The sequence below is a fragment of the Rhea americana genome, unplaced genomic scaffold (assembly GCF_003343005.1).
Source record: "Rhea americana isolate MKP2758 unplaced genomic scaffold, rheAme1 scaffold_176, whole genome shotgun sequence".
NCBI lineage: Eukaryota > Metazoa > Chordata > Aves > Rheiformes > Rheidae > Rhea > Rhea americana.
Window position 1 is genome coordinate 1,553,001 of NW_028185883.1, and position 22,620 is coordinate 1,575,620.

A 22,620-nucleotide genomic window follows, 5' to 3' on the forward strand; every position below is an offset into this window, starting at 1 on the left:
CAGAGAATATTTTTAAAATATGCATGTTAGTATATCCACAATTAAGTTATATTCAGAAGAATACATGGATGTGAAACAACTATTCCAGGTAGAAAATAGAGTTTATAGAGAAATCGATAATAGATCAAGTTAAAAYCCGAAAAACAAACTGGAAATTAAATATGGAAAGGGAGTTTAGATTCAGAAATCTTGATCTGAAGCAGCTAAGTCAGACTTAAATCTGGACGAGGCTGTGTTTCCAAGACGCACGTGCTGCTAGAAATGCAGAACCTCTACGTCCATCCCGCATGCTTGTTCTACCCTCCCACGCCCCTTTTCCAGCATCACGACCCACACGGCAGAACCGGCTCAGGAAGGTTTCCCAGACACAGATGTCCCCGTGGGACCGAGGCACCGGAACGCCTTTTCGGACCCTGCGCAGCGGAGGGTGGCCCCAGCTCAGCGAGCGCGGGTCCTGGCTCTGGGCAGGCATGAACAGCTCTCCTGGCTTCGGTACTTACAGTGGGAGCTTGGGTATTTACAGGCAGATACTCACACTGAAACACCTAAATACAGATTTCTGGAGCTCACTCGGTACAGTATTTTCCTAACACTGTAACAGCAACAATTAAAAGAGCAACAACACYGAGGGAGGTGTTCTCCAAGGGAGACCTCTGACACTAGTCAATGGAACCACCACTCTGTTGGGATCCCGCACAGATTAGGGACACCTCCGTATTTCTCTGGGATGTCAAAGGCTGTAAGAAATTATTTAGCAATTAAAGGTTTTGACTGTATAATACGCACAAAAACACCCCAAACATGAGATGAGGAAAAAAAAAAAGAGAGAGAGAGAGAAGCGAGGAGTTTGAGATCAGAACAGCCTCCACCCCAAGACTTCCCCCCTCCCAGTTTATGAAGCATGGAAATTGCAGACTTTTACATTGTACAGTCAAGGTAACAATAAAACCTAAAAACACTGCTTTACACATCTGAATGTTTTATGCACTTTATGTACTGCTTTATGGCATCTGAATGTTTTTAAGTGGTATATTTAACCATATCAAAAGTAGGCCTTAGTTTGAGGAAAATAAAAGCTGAAGGGAGGTACTCTATACTTGGAGAAATAAGTCCGTAGTGCTATTTGCACTTCTGATCTCATTGTTGAAAAAAGAGCCAGAGAAACTGCACAAGATTAGGATTTTATTTCACCATGGACATATGTCACGAACAAAAATAACTAACAGGAATAAGGAGGCAATATGGTAAAAACAGTGCTCTGCAGAATGAATTTCTGCTCAAGACGACAGCAGTAGTAACCAACTTCTCATTTCAGAATATACTTAGGCTGCTTTCATTTCTGACTTCTGCTAAAGAATAGAAAAGTTCATAGGATTTTAGGAGTCAGACCCGCTTTTCAGTAATAACAGCGACATTTTATTTCATCCCCTAAATTTAAACCTTTCTTAATTTCAAAAATACGATTGGTATTGAACAACTTGTTGTAAATAAGCCACTAAGCATTTCGAGCAACAAATTATCTTGCTTTTATATGCTTATACATTTTCTTATATGTGTGTGTGTGCGCGYGTGTGTGTGTATTTGCATATAGTTTTAATTGAACCCATATACTTATCGTTGCAAATCTTATCAGCCGCTCCAAAATTAAGCAGGAGAGAAGCAGAATTCCCCTTTCCTGCCGTTCTCATCCCTTTTCCCACCACCCATAACAGCAGGGTGCTCTTACTCCTCCTGCGGAAATTGGCCTCTCCAGCAGAGCAAAGGATATACTGTTTCAACTCAAGGTTTTCTGATTGCTGCCAGTTTCAATATTTGACTAATGAAACTGAAATGACCRCCCTAGAGAAGCCTTCTGTGTGCTTAAACCTAACAAATTGGTGCAAAGTTTAACTCCTTCCTTCATTGCCTTTTCATGTCTCCCTGCTCTCAAGCAGCATGATTACAGATTTGGTCAGACCCTGAGCAATTCTAGAGGTGAACTGAGGAAAAAGATTTCTCAAATAAAAGTGCTGTTACCACATCTTTGAATAAGTTTGGGCAGAAATGTAAGATTWTTCAACTAATTCCTCTAAGCCTGGTTGTTGTGGGGGGAAAGAAAGTGCTGAGGAGTAGAGGGAGGATAACAAAAGAAAAAAAAAATCATTTTTAAAGGATTTCAGAATGAAATTAAAGATTGCAAATTTTGTTCCTCGTAGTYGATGATCTCTAAGAGAGAACTAGTGAAACAATCAAGCAAAACAGCAAGAATAAAAATCTTTCTAAAGTTTCTAAAGGCATTCTAAGACCCTATTTGGAATTTTCTTTTCTAATTGCAAAATAATGATCTTTGGTAGAAACAGTTTCACATAACTTAACATTGTGGGCTTTAGGAATAGGAAAACTCTCTGAGAATTACACTGATCAGTTTGCCCCGTGGATAACCAGAGGACTCTGGAACTAAATTGTGAGCAATCCATAGCTAGGAATATCTAACCAGCACACAGAACCATAATATTGAAAGGACTCAGAAGGCAGAATTAATCTTTTCCATTTCTTTGATGCATCACTGTAATTTAGCAGAGCACTCTGTTAAATTAGAGTAAAGCACAATAGATAGGAGCGAAACCAATTACTTCCAGAAATTTTCACAGGTTTCATGCCTTCCTCCATTTTAAGGCCCTAAAACCTTGACAAGTCTAGAGAACAACGATTTCTTTAACAACTGCTAGAATACATCTGACTCTACGCCTGTATTAGCCCCTGCTCTAGCAGCCTCTAATGACTTCAGAAACACCTTGCAGTTTCAGCTGCAGAACAAGCTGTGATGTTGCAGTGATTATAGCTTGCTCTACAGCTCCGCTTACGAGAAACGAGACGTGGGCCACATAAAAATAGCTGCGCTTCTTTGGCACATCACACCTCCAGTCCTCAAAGCACAACTCCAGCGAACGTTTATCTATGTTAGGCACTGACAAACATCCTCCTGGAGATTTCTTTCTTCTTTCATTCAAAAGGCCAGAATTTACACAGCAAGCTTTGAAAGCAGCATCTCCAAAAAAACCTTCATCCAAGCCTCCAGAGTCTGCAAGATGAATCCAGTGTTTTCTACTACTGTCTAGTCCACAGAGCCATAAAGCCAGATTAAACCAGGACTATTATCCCTGATATCAGCAATCAATTCTGCCCTAGTGGTTTCTTGGCATTGTCATTGCCTTTCATTTTTTGCCAGACCTACTGTCTGCTACTTTTTATGCACATACTGGTAGGGTGCACAGCTCATTCCAGCTCCCCTGGAACAATTCTGTTGAATACACAGGAATACGACTGGAAGTTGCTAAATGAATTGACTGCAGCCTAATTATCTGAGTTTCTCTTTTTTGTATGTCTTTTCAGCTTACTCATTTCCACTGACAGTATTTCTATGGTTTTGAACACAGAGGTTCAGTAAAGAGGCAAATATAAAGAAGATAAGGAAAATGATGTTGTAAAAAAAAGTTATGTGCAATCTAGGTACTYAAATGGATGGGAATACTTATAAATTCAAAAAAAAATTTGGGGGGAAGCAAATAATGTGCTTAAAGCCATGGACAATAAGATGTGATAGGACTTTTGCTTCTAGCACAATTATCTATTTGTAGTAGTTCCAACAACTGGTACTATATAAGCATAAAACCTGTTGCATGGTCGCTTGTCATTATGAAAGAACAAAAATGTCATTATGTTCTGAAATTTCTAGTTTGCTTATTCTCAAGCATTCCAGAAAACTCTGCTAAATTAAAAAAATATATATAGTAAMCTGTAAGAGAGGCTTTTCCAGTGAAAAACAAAAAGCCCAACAAGGACAAAAAAGATGTTAGAGCTAAAGCTACCCAAAATAATCAAGAACATTTCTATTTGCAACTACTCCACTCTCTGCCAGGCCCTTCTGCTCATTCCCTCCGCAGAGTTGTGCTCCATTCCCTCCTCGGTATGGGCTTCCTTCTGCTGTTCATTCCCCAGTAAACAGGTTTCAGTCTAATTAATTGTCCTGCTGATATGAAACCACAAAAGGATCCTGGTCTTCCAGGTACATGCCGACTCATTAACAAATCTAATAACTGAATGCGCTCTCGCTCTCTCTCAAATACAATGAAACAAATAAAACAAAACAAAAAATCCCAGAAAACTTGCTCAGAAGAGGAAATAAATTTGCAAGCTCAGATTTCAGATTTCAGTCTGTTAACTACAGTAACAAATACACTTTGAGACTATCATTAGTGCCCAATTATTTACCTAACTGATGAATAAACTCATCTAGTTAAGTTGTTTGGAGACCAAAATCTCCACAAAACTTATTACTTCTTTGAAAAGTATGGATGTTCATATATTAAAATAATCACATAGCCAGTATTTCCTAAGATCACTATTAAGATTCCTTATCCAAATTCTTTTGCTTAGACAGCAGTTTCATTAATTACTACAGTGAAAATCTAATGACACATGAAAGTATGCCGTAAACACAACTGTAACAGGAGATGGCTTCAAATCTGGGCACCAACTTTACATTTCAATGAATATGGATACAGAGACTGCAGCTCAACTCATCTATACTAACTCTACTTGTCTTCAGAGGAAAATAGCAACGGAATTACCACCACTACAGTTTCTATCATTAAATGTGCAGAGCAGAACATACAGCTATCAAGAACGGAGTTTTTTTTGTAAAGTACATGAACTGAAATAAATCTATAGCCAATTATAAAATAAAAATTCCTGTCTAATTAAGAAGGTTGAATAAAAAATATTTGGAATAGTCTGGCTTTTGGTGATGCTGGACTTCAAATAATAATACAACTTTYGTGGATGACACAGAGCAGTCACAAAATATCAGTCCAGTTCTGGATTCTAAAACTTCCCCTCCATCCACCAGACACAGAGTAAAAAGCTCRGGTTGCGTCAAATCGTGAATTTCATTTCAAATCTCCTCTTTATAAAGTAAATCATGTTTTTACACACCACTGCTATAAAATACAAAATTTGCATATTTATGTTCAATGCAAAACCTCAACATTTTCATGTCACATTGCATGAAGAAGAAAAGCAGGTAATAATCCTACATATGAGCTATTCTATATAGGTTTTTGACATATTTGCAKTCTTCATAGTAAAGATGCATTTTCATTATATGTTTGAAGAAACTGAAATATTTGAGATGCATGAATATAGAAAATGATTGCTAGATAATCTTAACTTTAGATGTTTAACTCTTCATGACTCCCAGTTTATATTAATGAAGGCAGAAAACATAAGCTGGAATTATTAGATGTCTCAGAAAGTCTACGTTTAATATAAATGTAGTAGTAATAAGCAGATAGTAATCTCTCCAAGTTTATAATCAATATATAAGATTAAGAATAAAAAGCATTTGAAAGTGCTATGCCAAAATTAGTCCACATTTGGCTACTCTGGTGTAATATTATTAGCTTTTCAACAGCAAACTGTTTATCAAGATAATATAAAAAAATAACCCTGTCGGTATCAGTTGTAAAGAACAGCAGCACTTCACATACTATAGAAATGCACATATGACTGAAAAATGAAACAATTTGCAGCTGCCCATTTTCAGTCTTAATGCACCTTTTGGAAGCAGAACGATTCCATTACAAATTTAATCGGAATAACTCTGCTGCTCATACCACATTTAGAGAGCCAATATCACATAAGAATATATTTCTTGGTAATACTCTGGACTAGCATAAAGATTAGATTGATAAAGTAATATATATACGCATATATATTACCTGTTCTTGCCTCTCCAGCCACTTGTCCACCATGGGATGACTGGCACTTAACGATGAACGAGCATTGTCTCTCTGAAACTGGTTAGACCAGCTACTAGTATCTCGTGGTAGGCTTCTGTAGTTTTCATCTTTCTATTTTAAAAGAAACAAAAAAGTGTCTTATAAAAAACAACCAGTCCTTGCACATTAACAATGCAGCTGGTTATTAAAATAACACGAAAGGAACTCGGACAAAGGAGAGAGCAAGCCGGCTGCTGCCAAGGTCCGGGCGTGCTTGCAGCACCCACCCGCCCGAGGCTGCCCGGCCGCCGCACTCCAGACCCGGCCCTCGGCGGCTCGCCGCCTCCGCACCCGCTCGTGCTTCGCCTCCTCTTTTTTCCAACTTAAAACCTCTMATGGATGCACTTCCCATGTACACACTCAGCAAGGCTTTCACAATATGGGGCTCCTTAGTTTCATTCTTCCYGAAAGAAATTTGCTCTACAGCGGTACAACTTTGGGACAGCTAATTCTCCTAAGTCTCTGATTCTAACCAGTTTTACATCAGTTTTGCAGTCAGAGCTGTCTTACTGCTGAAGGTACTGTCTTAAGAAAAGGAAAAAAAAAAAAAGGCATGGTAGAGTGTCCAAAACCTGAATTTATTATTTATTTATTATTTCATATCAAAAGGAAGGATCACGTTTGGTTATATATATTTTCCTTTAATGCTACAATATTAACTGTTTATATGTAACATACGAAGTAAAGAATTCATACTTAAAAATCTGTTAGAAAGCTTGTTTTCTTCAGTTTAGTTTTTTTAGTTAGGGGAGTTTTCCTCTCCCTGTTTGCCTGGCTTGCCTGAAAACATACAAATACAGGCACATTTCTAAAACAGCAGCAGACGGAGATTGTGCTGACAGATACATGTATCCCATTGAGACTGATAAAAAAGAAATATTTTTTCTTTTAATTGATGAGTTATAGCCTGAATTTTCTGCACATCTTTCCCACAAACTACAAACTCCTTAGCTCCTAAAGATAATTAGACCTTCCTGAGTCCAAACACTAAAAGCCAATAAAAACGCAGAGGCAGATCCTTAATGAKGGGAGTTATCCTTAGCCCACCAAAGTCAAGGGAACTACCGATAATTTACAACAGGCTCCTTCCCTCCAAGTGAAGTAAGATGCGGCACTGCAATCCCGCTTGCCTGATCAAGGAGGGATTATAAATATACTATAAGGATCCTTCAGAAACAGAGTATTTTTGCCACTCAAAGTTTGCTTATCCACCCTCACACCAATCTAAACAGTTAAGAGAAGGTATTGATCTTTCTGATATTTACTCACAAGTAAATAAAGTAGGGTTACAGTTATATAATTTACAATAATAATGTCTACAGGAATCTGGAAAATCTCTGAAAAATACAGTGTACTTCCATAGTTTAAAACTATTATTTTATTTATACAGCACACAGTCAATTTTTTGGCTTCTTAAGACTTCATTCAATAAGCATGATTATTACCTTCCCTACTCATTACATTAATACTACTCATTTTTGGCACAATAGCAGCCTAATATTCTAGAATACAGACTGTAGCACCAAGTCTGTCCTCGCATTTTCTTTATAATTTTATCACTTGCAAATATACAATGTACTTTGCTAGGAAATTAAACTGTCGCTACTATTGTGATAGGTAGTAGCTTTCCAAAGCTTCTACTATGAGAACTGTCTCTCTTCGTAAGTACCAAACTTAAGCTTTCTCAAATGATGACAAATTATTTTCTAGAAAAAAACTAGAAAAAGGTCTTCCATTTCAAGAAATTAAAGCTTGAATTCAATCAGCATATACCCTTACAATAAAATGTCTGCACAAGAAACCATCCTAACAAACCATGATCAAAAATTATTCTGCTGTAAATGATTTAGTTCAACAACTGGAGGGAAAAAAAAAAACACACACAGAGCAAACTAGAAAGAAACTTGGTCGGTGTCTTGTTTAGAAAAGGGATAGGGGAAGTCAGTCACCACTTTGTACGACTGTCCCTTAGCAGAGCCATGAAAGACAGCAAACAGTGCGTAGGAATTTATTTTTTCCTGTTGCTTCTCAAGTCTCCTCTTTTGGTGACTGAGCTGATGCAACTGCTATAAAGCCAAAACAACAATTCGAATTGTTCAAAATGATGGAAAGGCATAACAATAAAATCAGTCCAGACAAAGAAATAGYGAGACATGTTTTGATGCACAAAAAAGCCCCCTGCACAGTTGGTTCATGACTTATTGCCATCTGACAATAAATTTTTATCTGAGAGACTATCGCCTAGTCTGAATGAATAGAAATTTCATCCTTGTAGGTAATGAGATGTTTTCTGTATTTCTACACTTCAAACCTAATTCAATTTTTTATGGATTCATGTGTACAATTTTCAATACAAACTTCTAAAAAAGATCATTTTTTCTATGCTAAACAAAAATCTCTCTTGAAACAGCACCATCAGCCACATATAACAGAGTTTTTTTTAAAAAAAAATAAAGAGCAAAATAGGGTTAAAAATCATGAGTGGATGTGTTCTTCAGTCATCTAAACACAAAGTCTGTGATCTGAATTATGCAAGGCAATATTATTGCTTAAACTTTCTATTGGAACTTCTTGCTATAAAAAGTTTTAAGTGCTTCAGTACATAACATATGTCAAATTATCCAAGCAAAGAGTCAAATTATACTTCTATTCAATGCAGCTAAACTAATGTCAAGAATTTTGCAAGGACTTTGCTTCTAGCAGAATATCTCTGATAACTAGCAGAATATCTCTGATAACTAGCAGAATACACTATATTAATTCTGTTTACCTAAATATTTCTGCAGTCTTCCACTTCCGTAGTGGCTGGCCTTTTCCTGCTAAGACATAAATCAGCGCATTTTCTCCAGAAAGTATTCTAAGTCTCGGCAGTTTTTCTGTCCATTTAGATCTACCAGCAGAAATAAGAGCTGGAACGTTACCCAGATAAGGTTCTTGTGGCTTGTGTTTTACAATGCTCCTATTCAAGCTGCTCAAAATAGCACTATTGTCAGAACACGATAAAATACTCTGCCAGCGTTGGAATCACGCGTAGAATTACGGCGCTGCTAGCCAAAGAGTGAAATTTCAGAAAAACAACCTGCCCTACACCAGCCCTACACCCATTTCTTTGTTGTTTCTTCTTGGCAATAAATTATCTCTGCACTTCTTTGGTGACAGCAATCGCACAAGCAGTAAGCTAGACCAGGAGCAAGGAGACACCAACACGCTAAATACTGATGCACACAGTCCTTCCCTCGGACAGTCGCACAACAAACGCTTGGGATGCAAGGGGCCACTTGGATCCTGTCTACGCGCACATCTGTTACTGCTCCTGCTAGTGGTAACAAAGCACAGAGGCAGAGAGGGAAAACACATAGCTGCAGCTCTGTGCAAATCCTATACTGGGATTTACTGAACCAACTGCTATGCARTTTGCTATAAAAGGTAAAATATGCAGACGAACAACCTAGAAGAAAGCTTTTCTTCTGTTCAGCACGATCGATTTAGAAACCCAGAACAAAGCACCAGCACACCTGCTCCGAGCATCCATCTGACTGGAAAAGTTCTGTGTTGCTTTAAACTTCAATACCTTTTAGAGACAGATTTTATGGCAAAGAAGCCACCAGGGTCATCCTGAGCTTTCGCGCTTCTTCCGGAGTCGCAGCTGTCAGCCCCCCCGGGACTACTACTGACATGGATCATCAGTTACAATTAAATGTGCTAATCCTTTTTTTTTAAAAAAAAAAAAAAAAAAAAAAGAGGAAAAAAGAAAAAAAAAAGCTTTTTTTCCCCTAGGCATCTTTGGGGACTGCAGGCCATGTCAGGCTTATAATATATGTAATGGAAATAGATCAATAAAACACTAAATCTGTCAAATCTACATTTAATACTAGCATTTTCCAGTATTTTTAATGAGGATACATATTCTAACACCTCAAGATTTAGTACCGTGTGGTTTCCCTGCAGGGGTTTGCTGGAGGGTTGGTGAAAGGGAATAGAAGAAGTGAAGTGATTTCTCTGTACTTTCAGTTCTAGATGATTTGTAGTATAACGAGCCTCTCATCAAAGACTGCAGCTTATAGATGAAATGATGCATTCACATGATCCAGGCACTTTAATTACTAGCTATCAGAGCATAAACTCAGTAGCAATTTTAACCTGCAGCTGAATATCGAAGACTCACTAGTATCCCTCTCTCATCTGCAACACCTCCACATACTTTAAAGAGTATAACCCCTCCAAGAAAAACTTGGTGGTGACCTTATGAGAATGGAAAAGCTGAGGTGAGTCCCAGAGATAGTCACCGGCTTGTTCAAGTTCACAGAAACTCTGAAATTTGCTAAAGACTAGAATGAAGATTTCACATTCCTAGTCTCCTAGCACCTATGCAAATTATGCTTTTTAAAATGTGTGTTACATTTAGTTTTAGAGTAATTGATACCAATACATTCTATCCTTGAATAGGGTGTCAGATTAGAAYAAGATCCTGTAGTAACCAGTAGTAACTATAGGTCAGAAACATCCCCAATTTGGCTTAACGAAGGGCACAGAACCACTGCAACTGTGACGGCCTGAGACTGAGACAAAAATTGTTCGTGTTGATGACAGAGGAGACAATCTTCTTTTGAAATGATCCATTTTATTTGACAGATTTTAAGCAAATAAATTTCTATAAATACATCTATTGGTTGAATAAAAGTTATTTCTTTTTATGCTCCACTACGTAAACAGAACATGTTAGCTCATGTTAGCTTCTGGACAGTTATACGTCACGCTTGGACAGGATTTGRGAAGGTGTTACTAACAAAATAACCATATAAACTAATACAAATACACCTCTCCCTGATGCAAACACAAATATGTAAATACAGTAACACATACATGTACCACGTTTTCATGTTGTCCGAAGGCCTAATAAACAAGTTCCTTGTATTTCTACTGACTTTAAACAAATAAATGAGGGATAAGAACAACTAGATCTCCAGTTCTCAAAAAATTAGGCTGTACAAATGTCAGTTTTACAGGGAAAATATGTTCTACATAGAACATTAAGTAACCCAATAGATGTTTTGAACTTAAAGAAACTCCCTTAAGGGAAAAAAAAAAAAAAAAAAAACTTCTTACATTGAGGTCAAAACTGGAACTGATCTTTCTACTCATCAGCAGCTTTTCATAAACTGATTGTGCCAAACCTTAACAGATTACCTAGAAATCAGTTCTGCCAGGCACTGAGTGACTCTATAAACATCTGTATTTCTTAAAATACTGCTTGGGTGATCTTTCTTTTGCTCTCAGAAGATGCAGTTTATTTTACCATTGTACAGTTTAGTTTCTAAGCTTGCTTTTTTTAAGGTGTATTGAAAAGCATGACTTCAGAAGCTAAAATAATCCAGCGATGGCATAGCCATTAGGCAAGTACAACAAAGAATCAGTTCACGTCACACAGTGTTAAGAACCACTGATTTTAAGCCATTCTCCAAGGACTAAAGTAAAAGAGGACTCCTGTGTTAAAGAATTACCTTAGCTTCGTGCCTCCTCTCAGCTCTAACCTTGAACATGGATCGTTTCCAGCTACCCATAAAAACTGTCTTAGGATGCAGAAAATGCATATCTAATGTTCCATCCTGGAACACAGTCATTTTGCATTCCCTATCTATGATGAAAGTACAAGACAAGAGCAACCACTCCCAAGCATTTTCACTGCTAGTCCTTAGCCTGCCTCTAYGGTTCCACGAACAGAATTAATTCCTTATGCATCAAGACCAGCTTATTAGATCCCAATGAGGGAAAAGATAATTTAAAAGTCAATGTCAGATTTAACTTCTATCACCCTACATTCCAAAATTTCCAAAGTTTTGCAATTCCAATTCATATATTCTGTGCTATTTTTTGATTGACAAGTAAGGTCTGACTTAAAGAAAAAGAGCAATTACTAGGGGCTGAGATGAACGGATGCTTTTCTATGCAGCTGGTATTATATATAGATATTTAGTGTCAAAGAATTGGGCTAAATTAAGAGTAAATTAGAAACTGTGAGATCGTCAATCCAAATCATTCTGTTGATCTCACCAGTTCCTCACAAAAGAAAATCAAAAATGTCATAATCTTTGTATGTAYATATGCAAAATCAAAAATTACCAGGCACAGTGCATATTGTTTTTCCTCAGATTGAGAGACAGGAAAAAAAAAATCTTCCTCAATTTTCTCTCTGCTTATTAATCTCACAATCAAACCTCAAGAAAGAATGTCAAAGAATTGAAATAACATATGGTGGTTGATATTCTGTAATCATATTTCAGAAAATTGATTTTGATTTCTGTAAGCTTCCTAAGATGACATAAAAAGCATGGTTTTCCACAGCTTTATTTTAAAGAAAAATAAATGAAGCTACAAAATGTGACGAAGCTACAGTTTTGATTCTTGTACCTATCACTCAGAAATCAGTTTTGCTTTCTCACTACTCTTTTTCACAAAAGTGAAATATYCACTTATGCCAATTATAGACCATCAGTGAGGAAGTTTGTTTTCATTTTTAAATCTACACAGGTCTTTGTGATTTCTTTTAAAGCTTGTAAAATAATGACCAAATTAACAAATTTAAAATACTTGGAGCTAAGTTACAGAGTCTTACAGAGCAAAGGAGAGGCAACGCCCTTTGCATTTTCTCGGTATCTCTCCTTCGCCAATTCTGTTGCATCTCACCACTTTACCAACACCGCTAATCTGGTAAACACTAGCTCCCTCTTGCACCCGTACGAACAGAGGCTCCCAAGAATCACCAGCAGCACCTAGGACTCTAGCGCCCAGAATGATGCCCAGTCTTTTAGTCCACTGTTTTCCCTAGTCAGTCTCATCTATTTACACTCTGTGAYTTAGAGTCCCTAGAGACAGAATGGAACTAACACACACATTTCCACTGAAGGGCTCTTAAGCCCTACAAATTATAATTAAAATCTATTGAAACACTGTGTCTTAGCTGACAGTGATAGAACAGACATGACTAAGCCATGTTAAAAAGGGGGCTCACAGCCAAATGAAACTGAATCACATTTAAATCTGTTTTTCACAGTGACATATCATTTTTGTTCAAGTTTCTCATGTAACATACATACGCTTTTCTTCTATCCAGAGATACTCCATTACAAAAATAAACTTTTATACTCTGTTTATAAAGAGAACTAGAAAGCATTCCATCTTTCACATAAATAACTAAAAAACCCTGCAATCCAACAATCTGAAAAGTTGCACTGGCCAGTCTCAACCCAATAGGAATAGTAAAGATAACTGCAAGAGGAGACCGTGGCATCTCACGGTCGTTTACAGCTAAAGGATTTAACACCAATGAGACTTAGATCAAAGAATCTCCCATATGGTTTCAAATTCTTTCTCTGCAGTTTAGAGAGCCCACAAGGATAAGATTTATAAGCAGAAAGAAATCATATCCTAAAAAATGTATTTCTACAAGATGTGGCTATTCCCATCCTCACAATACATTCATAGGTAAACCCATTTCAAAATAAAACAAAACAAAGACAAATCTGACTAAGTGGCAAAGGCAAAAAGAACAAAAARAGAAAAGAAAGATGTGCCAAGTATACCCAGCTGCATGTTTGCTGTTGCTAATCTGCCCTGCAGAGCATGTTGCGTGCCATTTGCTTTGCTCCAGGTGGGCGACTCCAAGAGCAAGAGAGGCACAGGAGCCCAGCCTTACTCATTGCTCTCTCCTGAGCGCTCCTCCTTAGTGTATATTTTCACTTCCTAATGCTATATCAGTGTCATTATCTTTGAGGCAACAATATATGAATCAAATTCAGAAAAGTCACAGTGCAAAATTTTTCATCAGTTAGTTAGCCATGGTACAGACCTGCAATAAGCAAGGCAGGTTAACTAGATAAGCGATACATATTTCAGAGAAACTGGATCAAAGCAGATAACTAATTTGTAATGACATGCAATTTTTTGCCACAAATGGGGGTGCAAATTAATAAAACACGTTAAAAAGATAAATGGATAATTAACTCGCAGTCATTATAAGAGGCAAAATATATGCTTCCTGTATTTATGTTTTCCTAGTACAGTGACACAAACACCTAAGGAAAAGGAAACCTGATTTTCATTAATGCAACTCACACATTTTAAAGCCAGCTAGTTAAGCCAATTGGCTTTGGTACTGAATTATAAGAACGTGATTCAAATCAACAATTATTCAAAAAACAAGAATATCAAAAAAGATTTACTGCAGTGCAAAAAACACCTATGATACGCTTCAGCTGCACAGAATCTGTTCAATTGTACAGTTCAACACAGTTTAAACAAAATTACAACTTACAAATCAGGTATTACTGGAGGCCTTTGAGAAGGCCTTATTTTTACTAAGAGATTTCTTCTTGTTTCATTAGAATGACTCAAAGAAATAAGAGAAAGGATTAAGTCAAGCCTTGAATTACTAGGTAATACGTCTCTTACACACAGAGAAGTACTTGAAAGTGATTTTAATATTCATTTTAAAAAGAATCCCAAGAAGTTAATTCACCTAAGAAAGCTGTTGATAATGAGGAACCAATTTTATGAATACTTGCATATGTGAGGAGGAGACCTAATCATTTGGTTGAGACCACCCAAGGATACAGAAGGAAGAGATCAGGAATTACCCAGCTGAGTACAGTTGCCAACCCTACAATAATTTTTAAATAATGAGTAATAATAATTCTTCAAATAAATAAGTAGCTGAGACACAATACATATGGTTTTAAGTTGCTCTTACAAGACTTAAATAGCGGTGAAGATGAAGAATTGAAATTAATCAAGACCTTCTATTCTTTAGGAAACAGTGTATTGCAATAGTTTAAAAATAAATATGATTTATCTTTACAATGGTGAGACACAAAAAAAGCTGAGAGAACACTTCCAGATCAGCGCAAGGGTTTCAAACCAAAACATCCTATTTGTCATAATAAATACGTGTCTCAAGTTCAACACAAATACAAAACTATGCAGGACCTCCTTCAAACCGAACTACCACTCTGTGTTCATTCTTTTTCTTTCCTACAGACACAGAAGAGCCTGTTCTCCTGTTTCATCTACTCTAATAACTAGGGCAGCACAATATTTTCTTCAACAGAATCCATCAAGCRTCCTACCTTTTGCTTCTTTCACAGTGCCCTTTTCCCTTTCTGCTGCCCAGAACTACTGGCATATGTCCTAGCTCTTCACAGCCTTCAAGCGAATGGCAGCATTCCCACCCACTTCTTTTCATCTACTCTTGGGCATCTGCCCGTTCTCCTGCCATTCCAAATTCTTCTTACCCCAAATGAAATAAGCATCAACAAGGTGTCTTCTCTCACTTGCTCCTAAGAAACAAATCTCTTCTGCCAGATCCACGCAGTTTCCCTCTGTCAATTCCTCCCAAAATTGGACAGGGTTTCTACCTGACAATTATTTCTCTTTAGAGGTGAAAGGCTGAAAGTAATGTCACTGCTTAGAGTCAGTAGGTGGATGAAGCTTTTGGCAACTCTCCCAGAATCCTGTCTCATTTCTGCAAGACACGCACAGATACTGCTGGGGTAAAGTTGCAAATCTACAACTGTGTCACAAATCTCAGCCCAAGAGCATATGTTCTTGTGCTGTCAAGAGGGAGAACTGCAGCGAAAACATTACGTAGTGCCAACCGCCCACAAAAGATAGATGGGTGCTCAAGCCCAATGCGCAAAGCAGAAAATTAAGAATGTTCTCTTTGCTTTGCTTGAAATGTCTATGTCATCTATAATCAACGAAACAGTCTGGAACAAAGCACAGCCATCTCTTTTTGTTATCTGAGTAGCTGGAGAAAACAATCTAATATAAAAAAGTGACAAGTTGTTACTGTTCAAAAAGCCAAACATGTTTGTAAAAAATTTGTGGCAGTATTTCAGTAAGTGACTAGTGATAAAGGCTACAAGAATGCACCCCTCGAAATAATAATACAAATGAAATTGTAGCTAATACTGGGAAAGAAAAGGAGAGTTATTAATATCAATTCTTAACAGGAATGAGATTCACTACAAAATTTTGACTGGCATGAAGCAATCAATAAGCTGAAAATACAAATTAGCAATTTAGCACAACTGAACTCAGTAGATTAATTCATAAAATATTTTACACAAGCAATTATTATTTACTTCCAGTTGTTCACAGCATCTTACCTATTAAAAACAGTGCATTCAGTGATCTGCTTCATTCAGATTAATGTATACAAAGTGTAAAAAAAAAATGGTAAAAGAAATTATCAGTATCTGTTGTACTAACTATCTTCTTTCTCTCCCATCTTCTTGATTTAAAGTTCTCCTGTGCCTAGCTTCCACTCACTACATGCAATCAAATGAATTCCCTTCCTTACTGGTCCAACAGACATCAAATATTTCCATGCAAATCAAGAGTAAGTACAAGTAATGATGCAAGAAGACTAGCGTGAAAGACTAGCTGCTGTTTAATTCTCTTCAATTTCTGCTAACTTCAGACACTCAAAGAAATCTGATTGAGCTATGCATGTCCCGCAATATCCGTGCTTCCGGAGTAATGAAGTGTAGTCCCATTACAATTTCAGAAATATTATTTGAGAATGTTAATAACTTCAAATGGATTAGATTAGCTGTTTTCTTGTCTAGATCAGAATACTATAAAGGACAGTTTTCAAAACATGTATTTTTGTGACACACTACTACAAATGACAAAAAAAAATACACATTTACCCTGACCACGCAGATATGCAAAGATATCACATTAAACTGAAACCTCTTTGGTTTCTGTGTGGATTGTGGACCTCAATGCCTATGATTATTATATTTTTATTAATATTTTTAAATAACCAGTACTCCACCAAAGGTAGATGAGTTTATTAGCAGTAAACAAAGACTTCATTATCTGGGGTATGGTTTTCCTGGCTGCAGAATCTTTGTGTTTTAATACTACACAGAATTAATAGCAAAGAAAAAAAAAACTGTAACAAGCTGTATACTTTCCAACAGGATTTTGTGCTATGCAGTCAGAATGGTATTCAGTGGTGCAACTTTTCATACAAACAACTCACTTCTGTTAGAAAATATGTTATTTTCCTTTTGAGTTTGATTTTAAATTACCATCACAAATCATGATTTTGGGGAATGAAGTGGACTGTACAAAAAATTGTTTTTTTCCATTTTTTTCAGTATGGCACTGAGGAATGTCTGCTCACTTCTCTATCAACTAATACGGCTCATGTAGAGATATTGAAATCTTATTGAAAAATGAAGTGAAAACTCACACTGAATTTCAGTTTTAGTTTTAATAATGTTATCAAGGAGAGAGAATATTTGTAATTTTTGTTTTGTATTATTTGACTAGTGGATCAGAAAGTAAAAATCTAGCAATGCTACATCAGAAATGAAAAACCAGACTAACTGCAGACACAGATTATTCGGTGGTTCGAGAATTTCTATGGAGATCAGTAAAAAAAAAAAAAATCATTATAGACACAGCCCCATTTGCATTCAAAGAAAATGTGTCTATTTAGGTCCTGTTTTGCAGAGTAATGAGTAATCAGAGCTGCAAGTACAGTTAATGGTAAAATCAGATTTCTAGAACACCTGCTGTGGATATTACTGAGAAAGTCTTAAGAAGAGGATACATGTATGGCTGAAATAGAATTCTCCTTATGGTGTAGTTTGTTGGACAAAGCCTAAAAACAAAGGTTTAAACCAGGAGCAGGTGAGAGAAGGACAAAACAACTGAAGATTAAGGCACATTTCTCATTTATCAGAGAAAGGGGGAAAAGAAATACCTTTCTTTCATGACTACTGGGTACTCCAGGGGCGTTCTGCTTGAGAAAGCCTGCTGTTGTGGACCACCTTGTCGGGTTTTTTCGTGACGGCTCTTCTGAAGAAAAATTTGTATCACTTACAGAGGTTGAGAGGCCAATCAGTGCAGGGTCACTACTACGTCGTACATGAAGAGGCATATCTGAAGAATAAAACAGACAGTAAATAAACACTGACTAGATTAAATACACTTTCCACACAGGAAAAATATTGTTTTAAGCTCCGGATGGGTGGTTTTGACCAAATGTGGTTTTACAGAGTAGCTAGTTACTGACCTCAGCATAGCTCCTCAAGGCCAATTTCCTCAGAACCACAGCCTTGCTGCTCGAGAGCAAAACAAGGACCAAGCAGAACTCTCCGAATCTAGCAAAGCTCTTTCATCTTTAAAGTACAAATATGAAACCGCTACTATCCCTGAGATTCTGTGTAGAATAAAAMACAGTATAAGCTTGAACAACTAACAGTCTACGGTCACTTACAGAGCATTTTAAAGAGGAAGTAGATGAAGGTCTAAACTTAACTGCCTGATGCCAAAATAAAGAGTGGGCTAAGACCTCTTACTACTAAGACTAAGATTGTGCGGTCAAAGATTAAGCTGTTCTCCAGCACCCCACTGCCATGATACTGAGAGGGGCACCTATGCATCAACCTCCTCTTCATAGTGAAAGGCAGCCTCCTCTCTTCTTAACACATACACTCCATTCCTTTCTCAAAACTTCTGGAAGTGACTGTTTTCTCCATTCTTCCCTTAACTTTCTGACAGCTGAAACAAGATCTATGCTGATTTACCCTGATTCTCTTAACCTTCCAGCTGGCATGACTGACAGAATAAGAATATTTCATTAGTAATAAATGATGCAGCAGGCAGGCAGACTGATCGAAGAGAGATCTTTTTTTAAATATGTGAAGAGGTCAAATCCATTCCGGAAAGTTTGATGGTAAGTTGAACTTAGTTTCTTTTAAAATACAACTTAATTTTTCCAATTTCATTTATTATCCTGCAACTAATATCCAGACATCTATAGTCTCTTGCTCAAACAGAAGTCTCATTGCCTGCATTTGCGACCTCTCAGCACTCTCCTGCTCAACACCAGAATTGAGGTGATCTATCACTTTTATTTCTTTTAACTGCTACATTCAGAACCTTGAATGAAAAATTGAAAAAGAAAAGGTGAAAGCTATGACAGGTAAGCAACAGAATTACTGGGTAAGGTACACTGGACAACACCCAACAGTGAAAACCAGAACTAGTTTTTAATGCTTTGATGAAGCAGTCTCTGAAGAAGCTGAGCATGTCTCAAATACTAGAAGAAAAACACAACAGGGAGTTTGATGAGCAAACAGTCCAAGTTTTGCAATATCTTTATGTTAATGCTATACATAATAATATTAAAATATAGAATCCTATTTTGCATTGCATTATAAAGACACTTAGAGATAAAGTAGGTCATGTCACACACAAAAAGAAAATGTGTAATTTTTTTTTTCTTGAAGCAACTAGAACTTCTGCTGCTAAGATATGTGCTAGTTGTACATGACAGAACACCGGAACAATCATTCTACCTAAAGTCCAACCTGGCCAATAACAGAGGATTAGTAAATGTTTTTCCCATTATCATTGTAATGGTTCTCTTTCCTTTGAAAATTCTTTTTTCTTCATTTTTATAACAGATATTTACTACAGTTGGTTTTCAGCAAAGAAAATGTTTTCTTTTGTAATTACRTATATATGTTGTATTTAATATAACAGAACTAGAAGTAATTAAATGAYATTTTAGGAAAGATCAGTTTAATTATGCAGAAACACATGTTTGGTCTGAGTTAATTCTACTTAGATTTTGAATAATCAGTAAATATACTCATACAACTTATAACAGAGGTTTTTTCTTTGATTGCCTTGCTTTCAACTACTTCAAATTTCATGAAGCAGCTGAAGGTAAAACCTCTCATTTCCCCCTAGATGGTGAACATAATAAAAGTACACTATCAAATCCCAAGAGATCTGTGTAACACAGATGACACAGCTGTAATCACAGGCAACAGCACCACAAAGCATAATGAAGTGACCCATTAACAACGGTATCTGTGCTGCTGGCTTGGCTCTAAATATACACTCTCATTTATTAGATTAGCCTGATCAAGAAAGTGGGTCTGCAGTATGAGTGGTGCCACTTAAGAAAAATACTCATCTATAATTGTTCCAAGCAGCAGCCCATGTGTATCATCCTGTTTGCCTTAGCTACCAAGCCTACAACATAGAATTATCATTTTCAAACACGAGTTCACTTGCTCCTTATGCTTGTACATCTATATATAAGCATGATGAAAACAAAATGTTCTTTTATTTTTACACTCTTTGTTCAAATTGCTTGACATAACAAAAGTTCATTTCAGTGAAGTTAGGAGGAGAAGCTGAATTGCTAGCAAAGAAAGAAAGAAAGAAAATGGAACTGAAGTCAGCACGTTGGAGAAGAGAGAGCAATTATCACTTTATTGCCTTTTCCTTTGTAACTAAAAACTGACAATTTGAACCATGTGAAGTAGCAAGAGACTTCTTCCAGTAACAGAAGTTAATCGTATAACAGATTCCTCAAAATTAACATGCTCCAGAAAAACCATTCACGTGAGAAGTCTCCCTCCATAACCCATTGAGTAATGAGCCACATTTAATATAGTCACTTTCATTTTATTAAGTTAGCTATTGAGGTATTTTCAGATATTTGTTGGACACTTCTCCAAACCCCCTAAAAAAATTGTTCTGCCAATAAGAAGAAACAACCTGATCAATTCAAGCTTCTCTTTATGAGGATGGTTGCATACAAATGGATAGGTATTGCTAACCAAACATCACCAATAAAGGGAACAAAGAAACACAATCATTTGGGTGTGTTGAATGTATATAATCCCTAGCTAAAGTAGAAATTTATATTTACTTTTTATTGCTGGCATGGGACAAGCAAATACTGCATGCTGCTTGGGTAGAGGCAACGCTTCTCCAGCTATTAATCCAGGAATTCAATCTAATTCAACACTATATTAATCACAAGTTATAAAAATAATCCCCTTTATACTTCTCTTTCATTCTAGTTCAAGAGATTGTCTCAAGTCAGTTTTGATACCATCTGTTAAATCAACAACAACAACAAATATTGAACAGGTTCTTTCTTTCAATGTATTGTTCATTACAATCTTCTGGTTTACTTAAATTCATAGATTTGAAGAAGATATACTTTGAAATATTAAAAGGAAAATCAAAGGAAAGGAACTTAATAATTAAACCACAAGATGAAGTACGCGAGGGACCAATGCAATGTCACTGATTCCAGGATGATGGCTGAAACTGTTTGAAGTCTGTGGTTTCTTTGAAGAGTGGATAAAACAGCAATGAACTCTAATCAGAAGGCTTCAAATTCTCTGTGGCACTAATGCACTGTAAATATTGATTTGTTTCCACAGCTAAGGTGCCTTTTAAACAAGCACTCRAAATGGTAAATCTAATTATGAATTACAGGAAGTTTTAAAAGTCTAAGAATTAAGGAAAAATCAAATTAAAAATCATGAAAGTTACCACTAACTCAGTTCTTGTGCCATATTCGAGGACTGTAAGCATTCAGCAACAAGTTCAGCACCRTAATTTGAGAAAGACTTACATGTAACAGAGAATCCCATTAATTTATGCATATAGCCCCAGTCAAGCTAAAAAAAAAAAAAGAAAGAGTTATTCATAGGGTAAAAAGAAACCCCAATAAAAAAAAATGCCCCTATCATAAACATGAAATGCTGACTGGAAGTCTCATTTTATTAAAAGGAAGARCAGTTTCACTATAAATTATAAAAACAGCCATCATACATTTTATAACCATCTTTAAATGTTAAGAACACACAGTTGTACCTTTCCTTCCTGCCAGCAATTCAATTTTTATTTTAAAAGGGCGATCACCTTTCCTGATTTTAAAATACACTCACGAGAAAAAGTATTTGAGGTTCTGGCAAATTTTATCCATAAACCTGAACACTCAGTCCTGTATGAGACTACTGAATGCAAAGGATGGTGGTCTTTCAGCACAGAGCTTATATATAGATATAGATATATAATGTCCCCATACCAATTTCTTGTCAGGTGCCAGCTTAGGGGGCACGGCTGAAAGAATTAAAAATATATTGCATAACCAAGACCGCTCTACTCTGAAGAGCTCAACTGATGTTTTAGCTCCTCAGTGTCATTGATGGCTCACACAGTTTGGTTTGCAGTGGTTTTAAGAAAGAGAAATCAAAAATTATCTTTAAGTCACTTTTAACCACCTCACACAGACAATCTGCTATGGTCATAACTGATGAATAGACCTGAATGTGACTTTTTTTTTTTTTTTTTTTTTTTTCTTTTTTTCTTCAGCTCAAGACTTTTTCTGAGGGAAATGATGATTCACTAAAAGCAAAAGAAAGCAAAAGCTCCGTAGGAAAGAGCAAAYTTCAACAAAGAAGTTTTTCAGGTTAGGACAGTTTCTCAAAGTGAGCCTGCACATACGTAACTATAAAGATGTGTGCAGTAAGCACAAGATATACAGAAATGGCAATGAAGGAACTGGTCTAAAATGGGAGATGGAGATTCAACACTTCTACTGCCTATGTCGCCCATCCAGTTCCCCGTACCACTCACACGCTGGTTTAGAGTTCAAGAAAGAGGACAAATCAGGGTCCTCAGGGGCATCCTGGGGCACCAGAAAGCAGGGCTGTTTTGTTCAGTTTGAAGTATTTAGAAGTAAAAGCTAAGACTTTATCTGTATTTAACTGGCACATCTTTTAAAAAATATTTAGATTAGCCTCGAGTTTCAAGCACCAGCACAGCTCCTACGGCTACAGTTCATATTTCAGTAGGTTCGATTCAACTCTTCACTCCACTCAGCTGGACACAAGGAGCTCCAAACATTCCCTATAACCTTAGAAATCACAAACCTCCAAAATCGGATCAACTTTCATTTTTTTTTACA

General features: G+C 36.7%; 1 protein-coding gene across 1 annotated transcript in view; it reads right to left on the minus strand.

The window, feature by feature from the left end:
* Window positions 1–22,620, minus strand: part of PARD3 (par-3 family cell polarity regulator) — a 424,369-nt gene that overhangs the window by 258,849 nt on the left and 142,900 nt on the right. Inside the window, exons 4-5 of the mRNA XM_085301416.1 lie at window positions 17,596–17,774; window positions 5,760–5,891 (exon numbers count right to left, since the gene is read on the minus strand). Of these exons, the coding sequence (XP_085157542.1) occupies window positions 5,760–5,891; window positions 17,596–17,774 (311 nt within the window). The remainder of the gene's footprint in view (window positions 1–5,759; window positions 5,892–17,595; window positions 17,775–22,620) is intronic.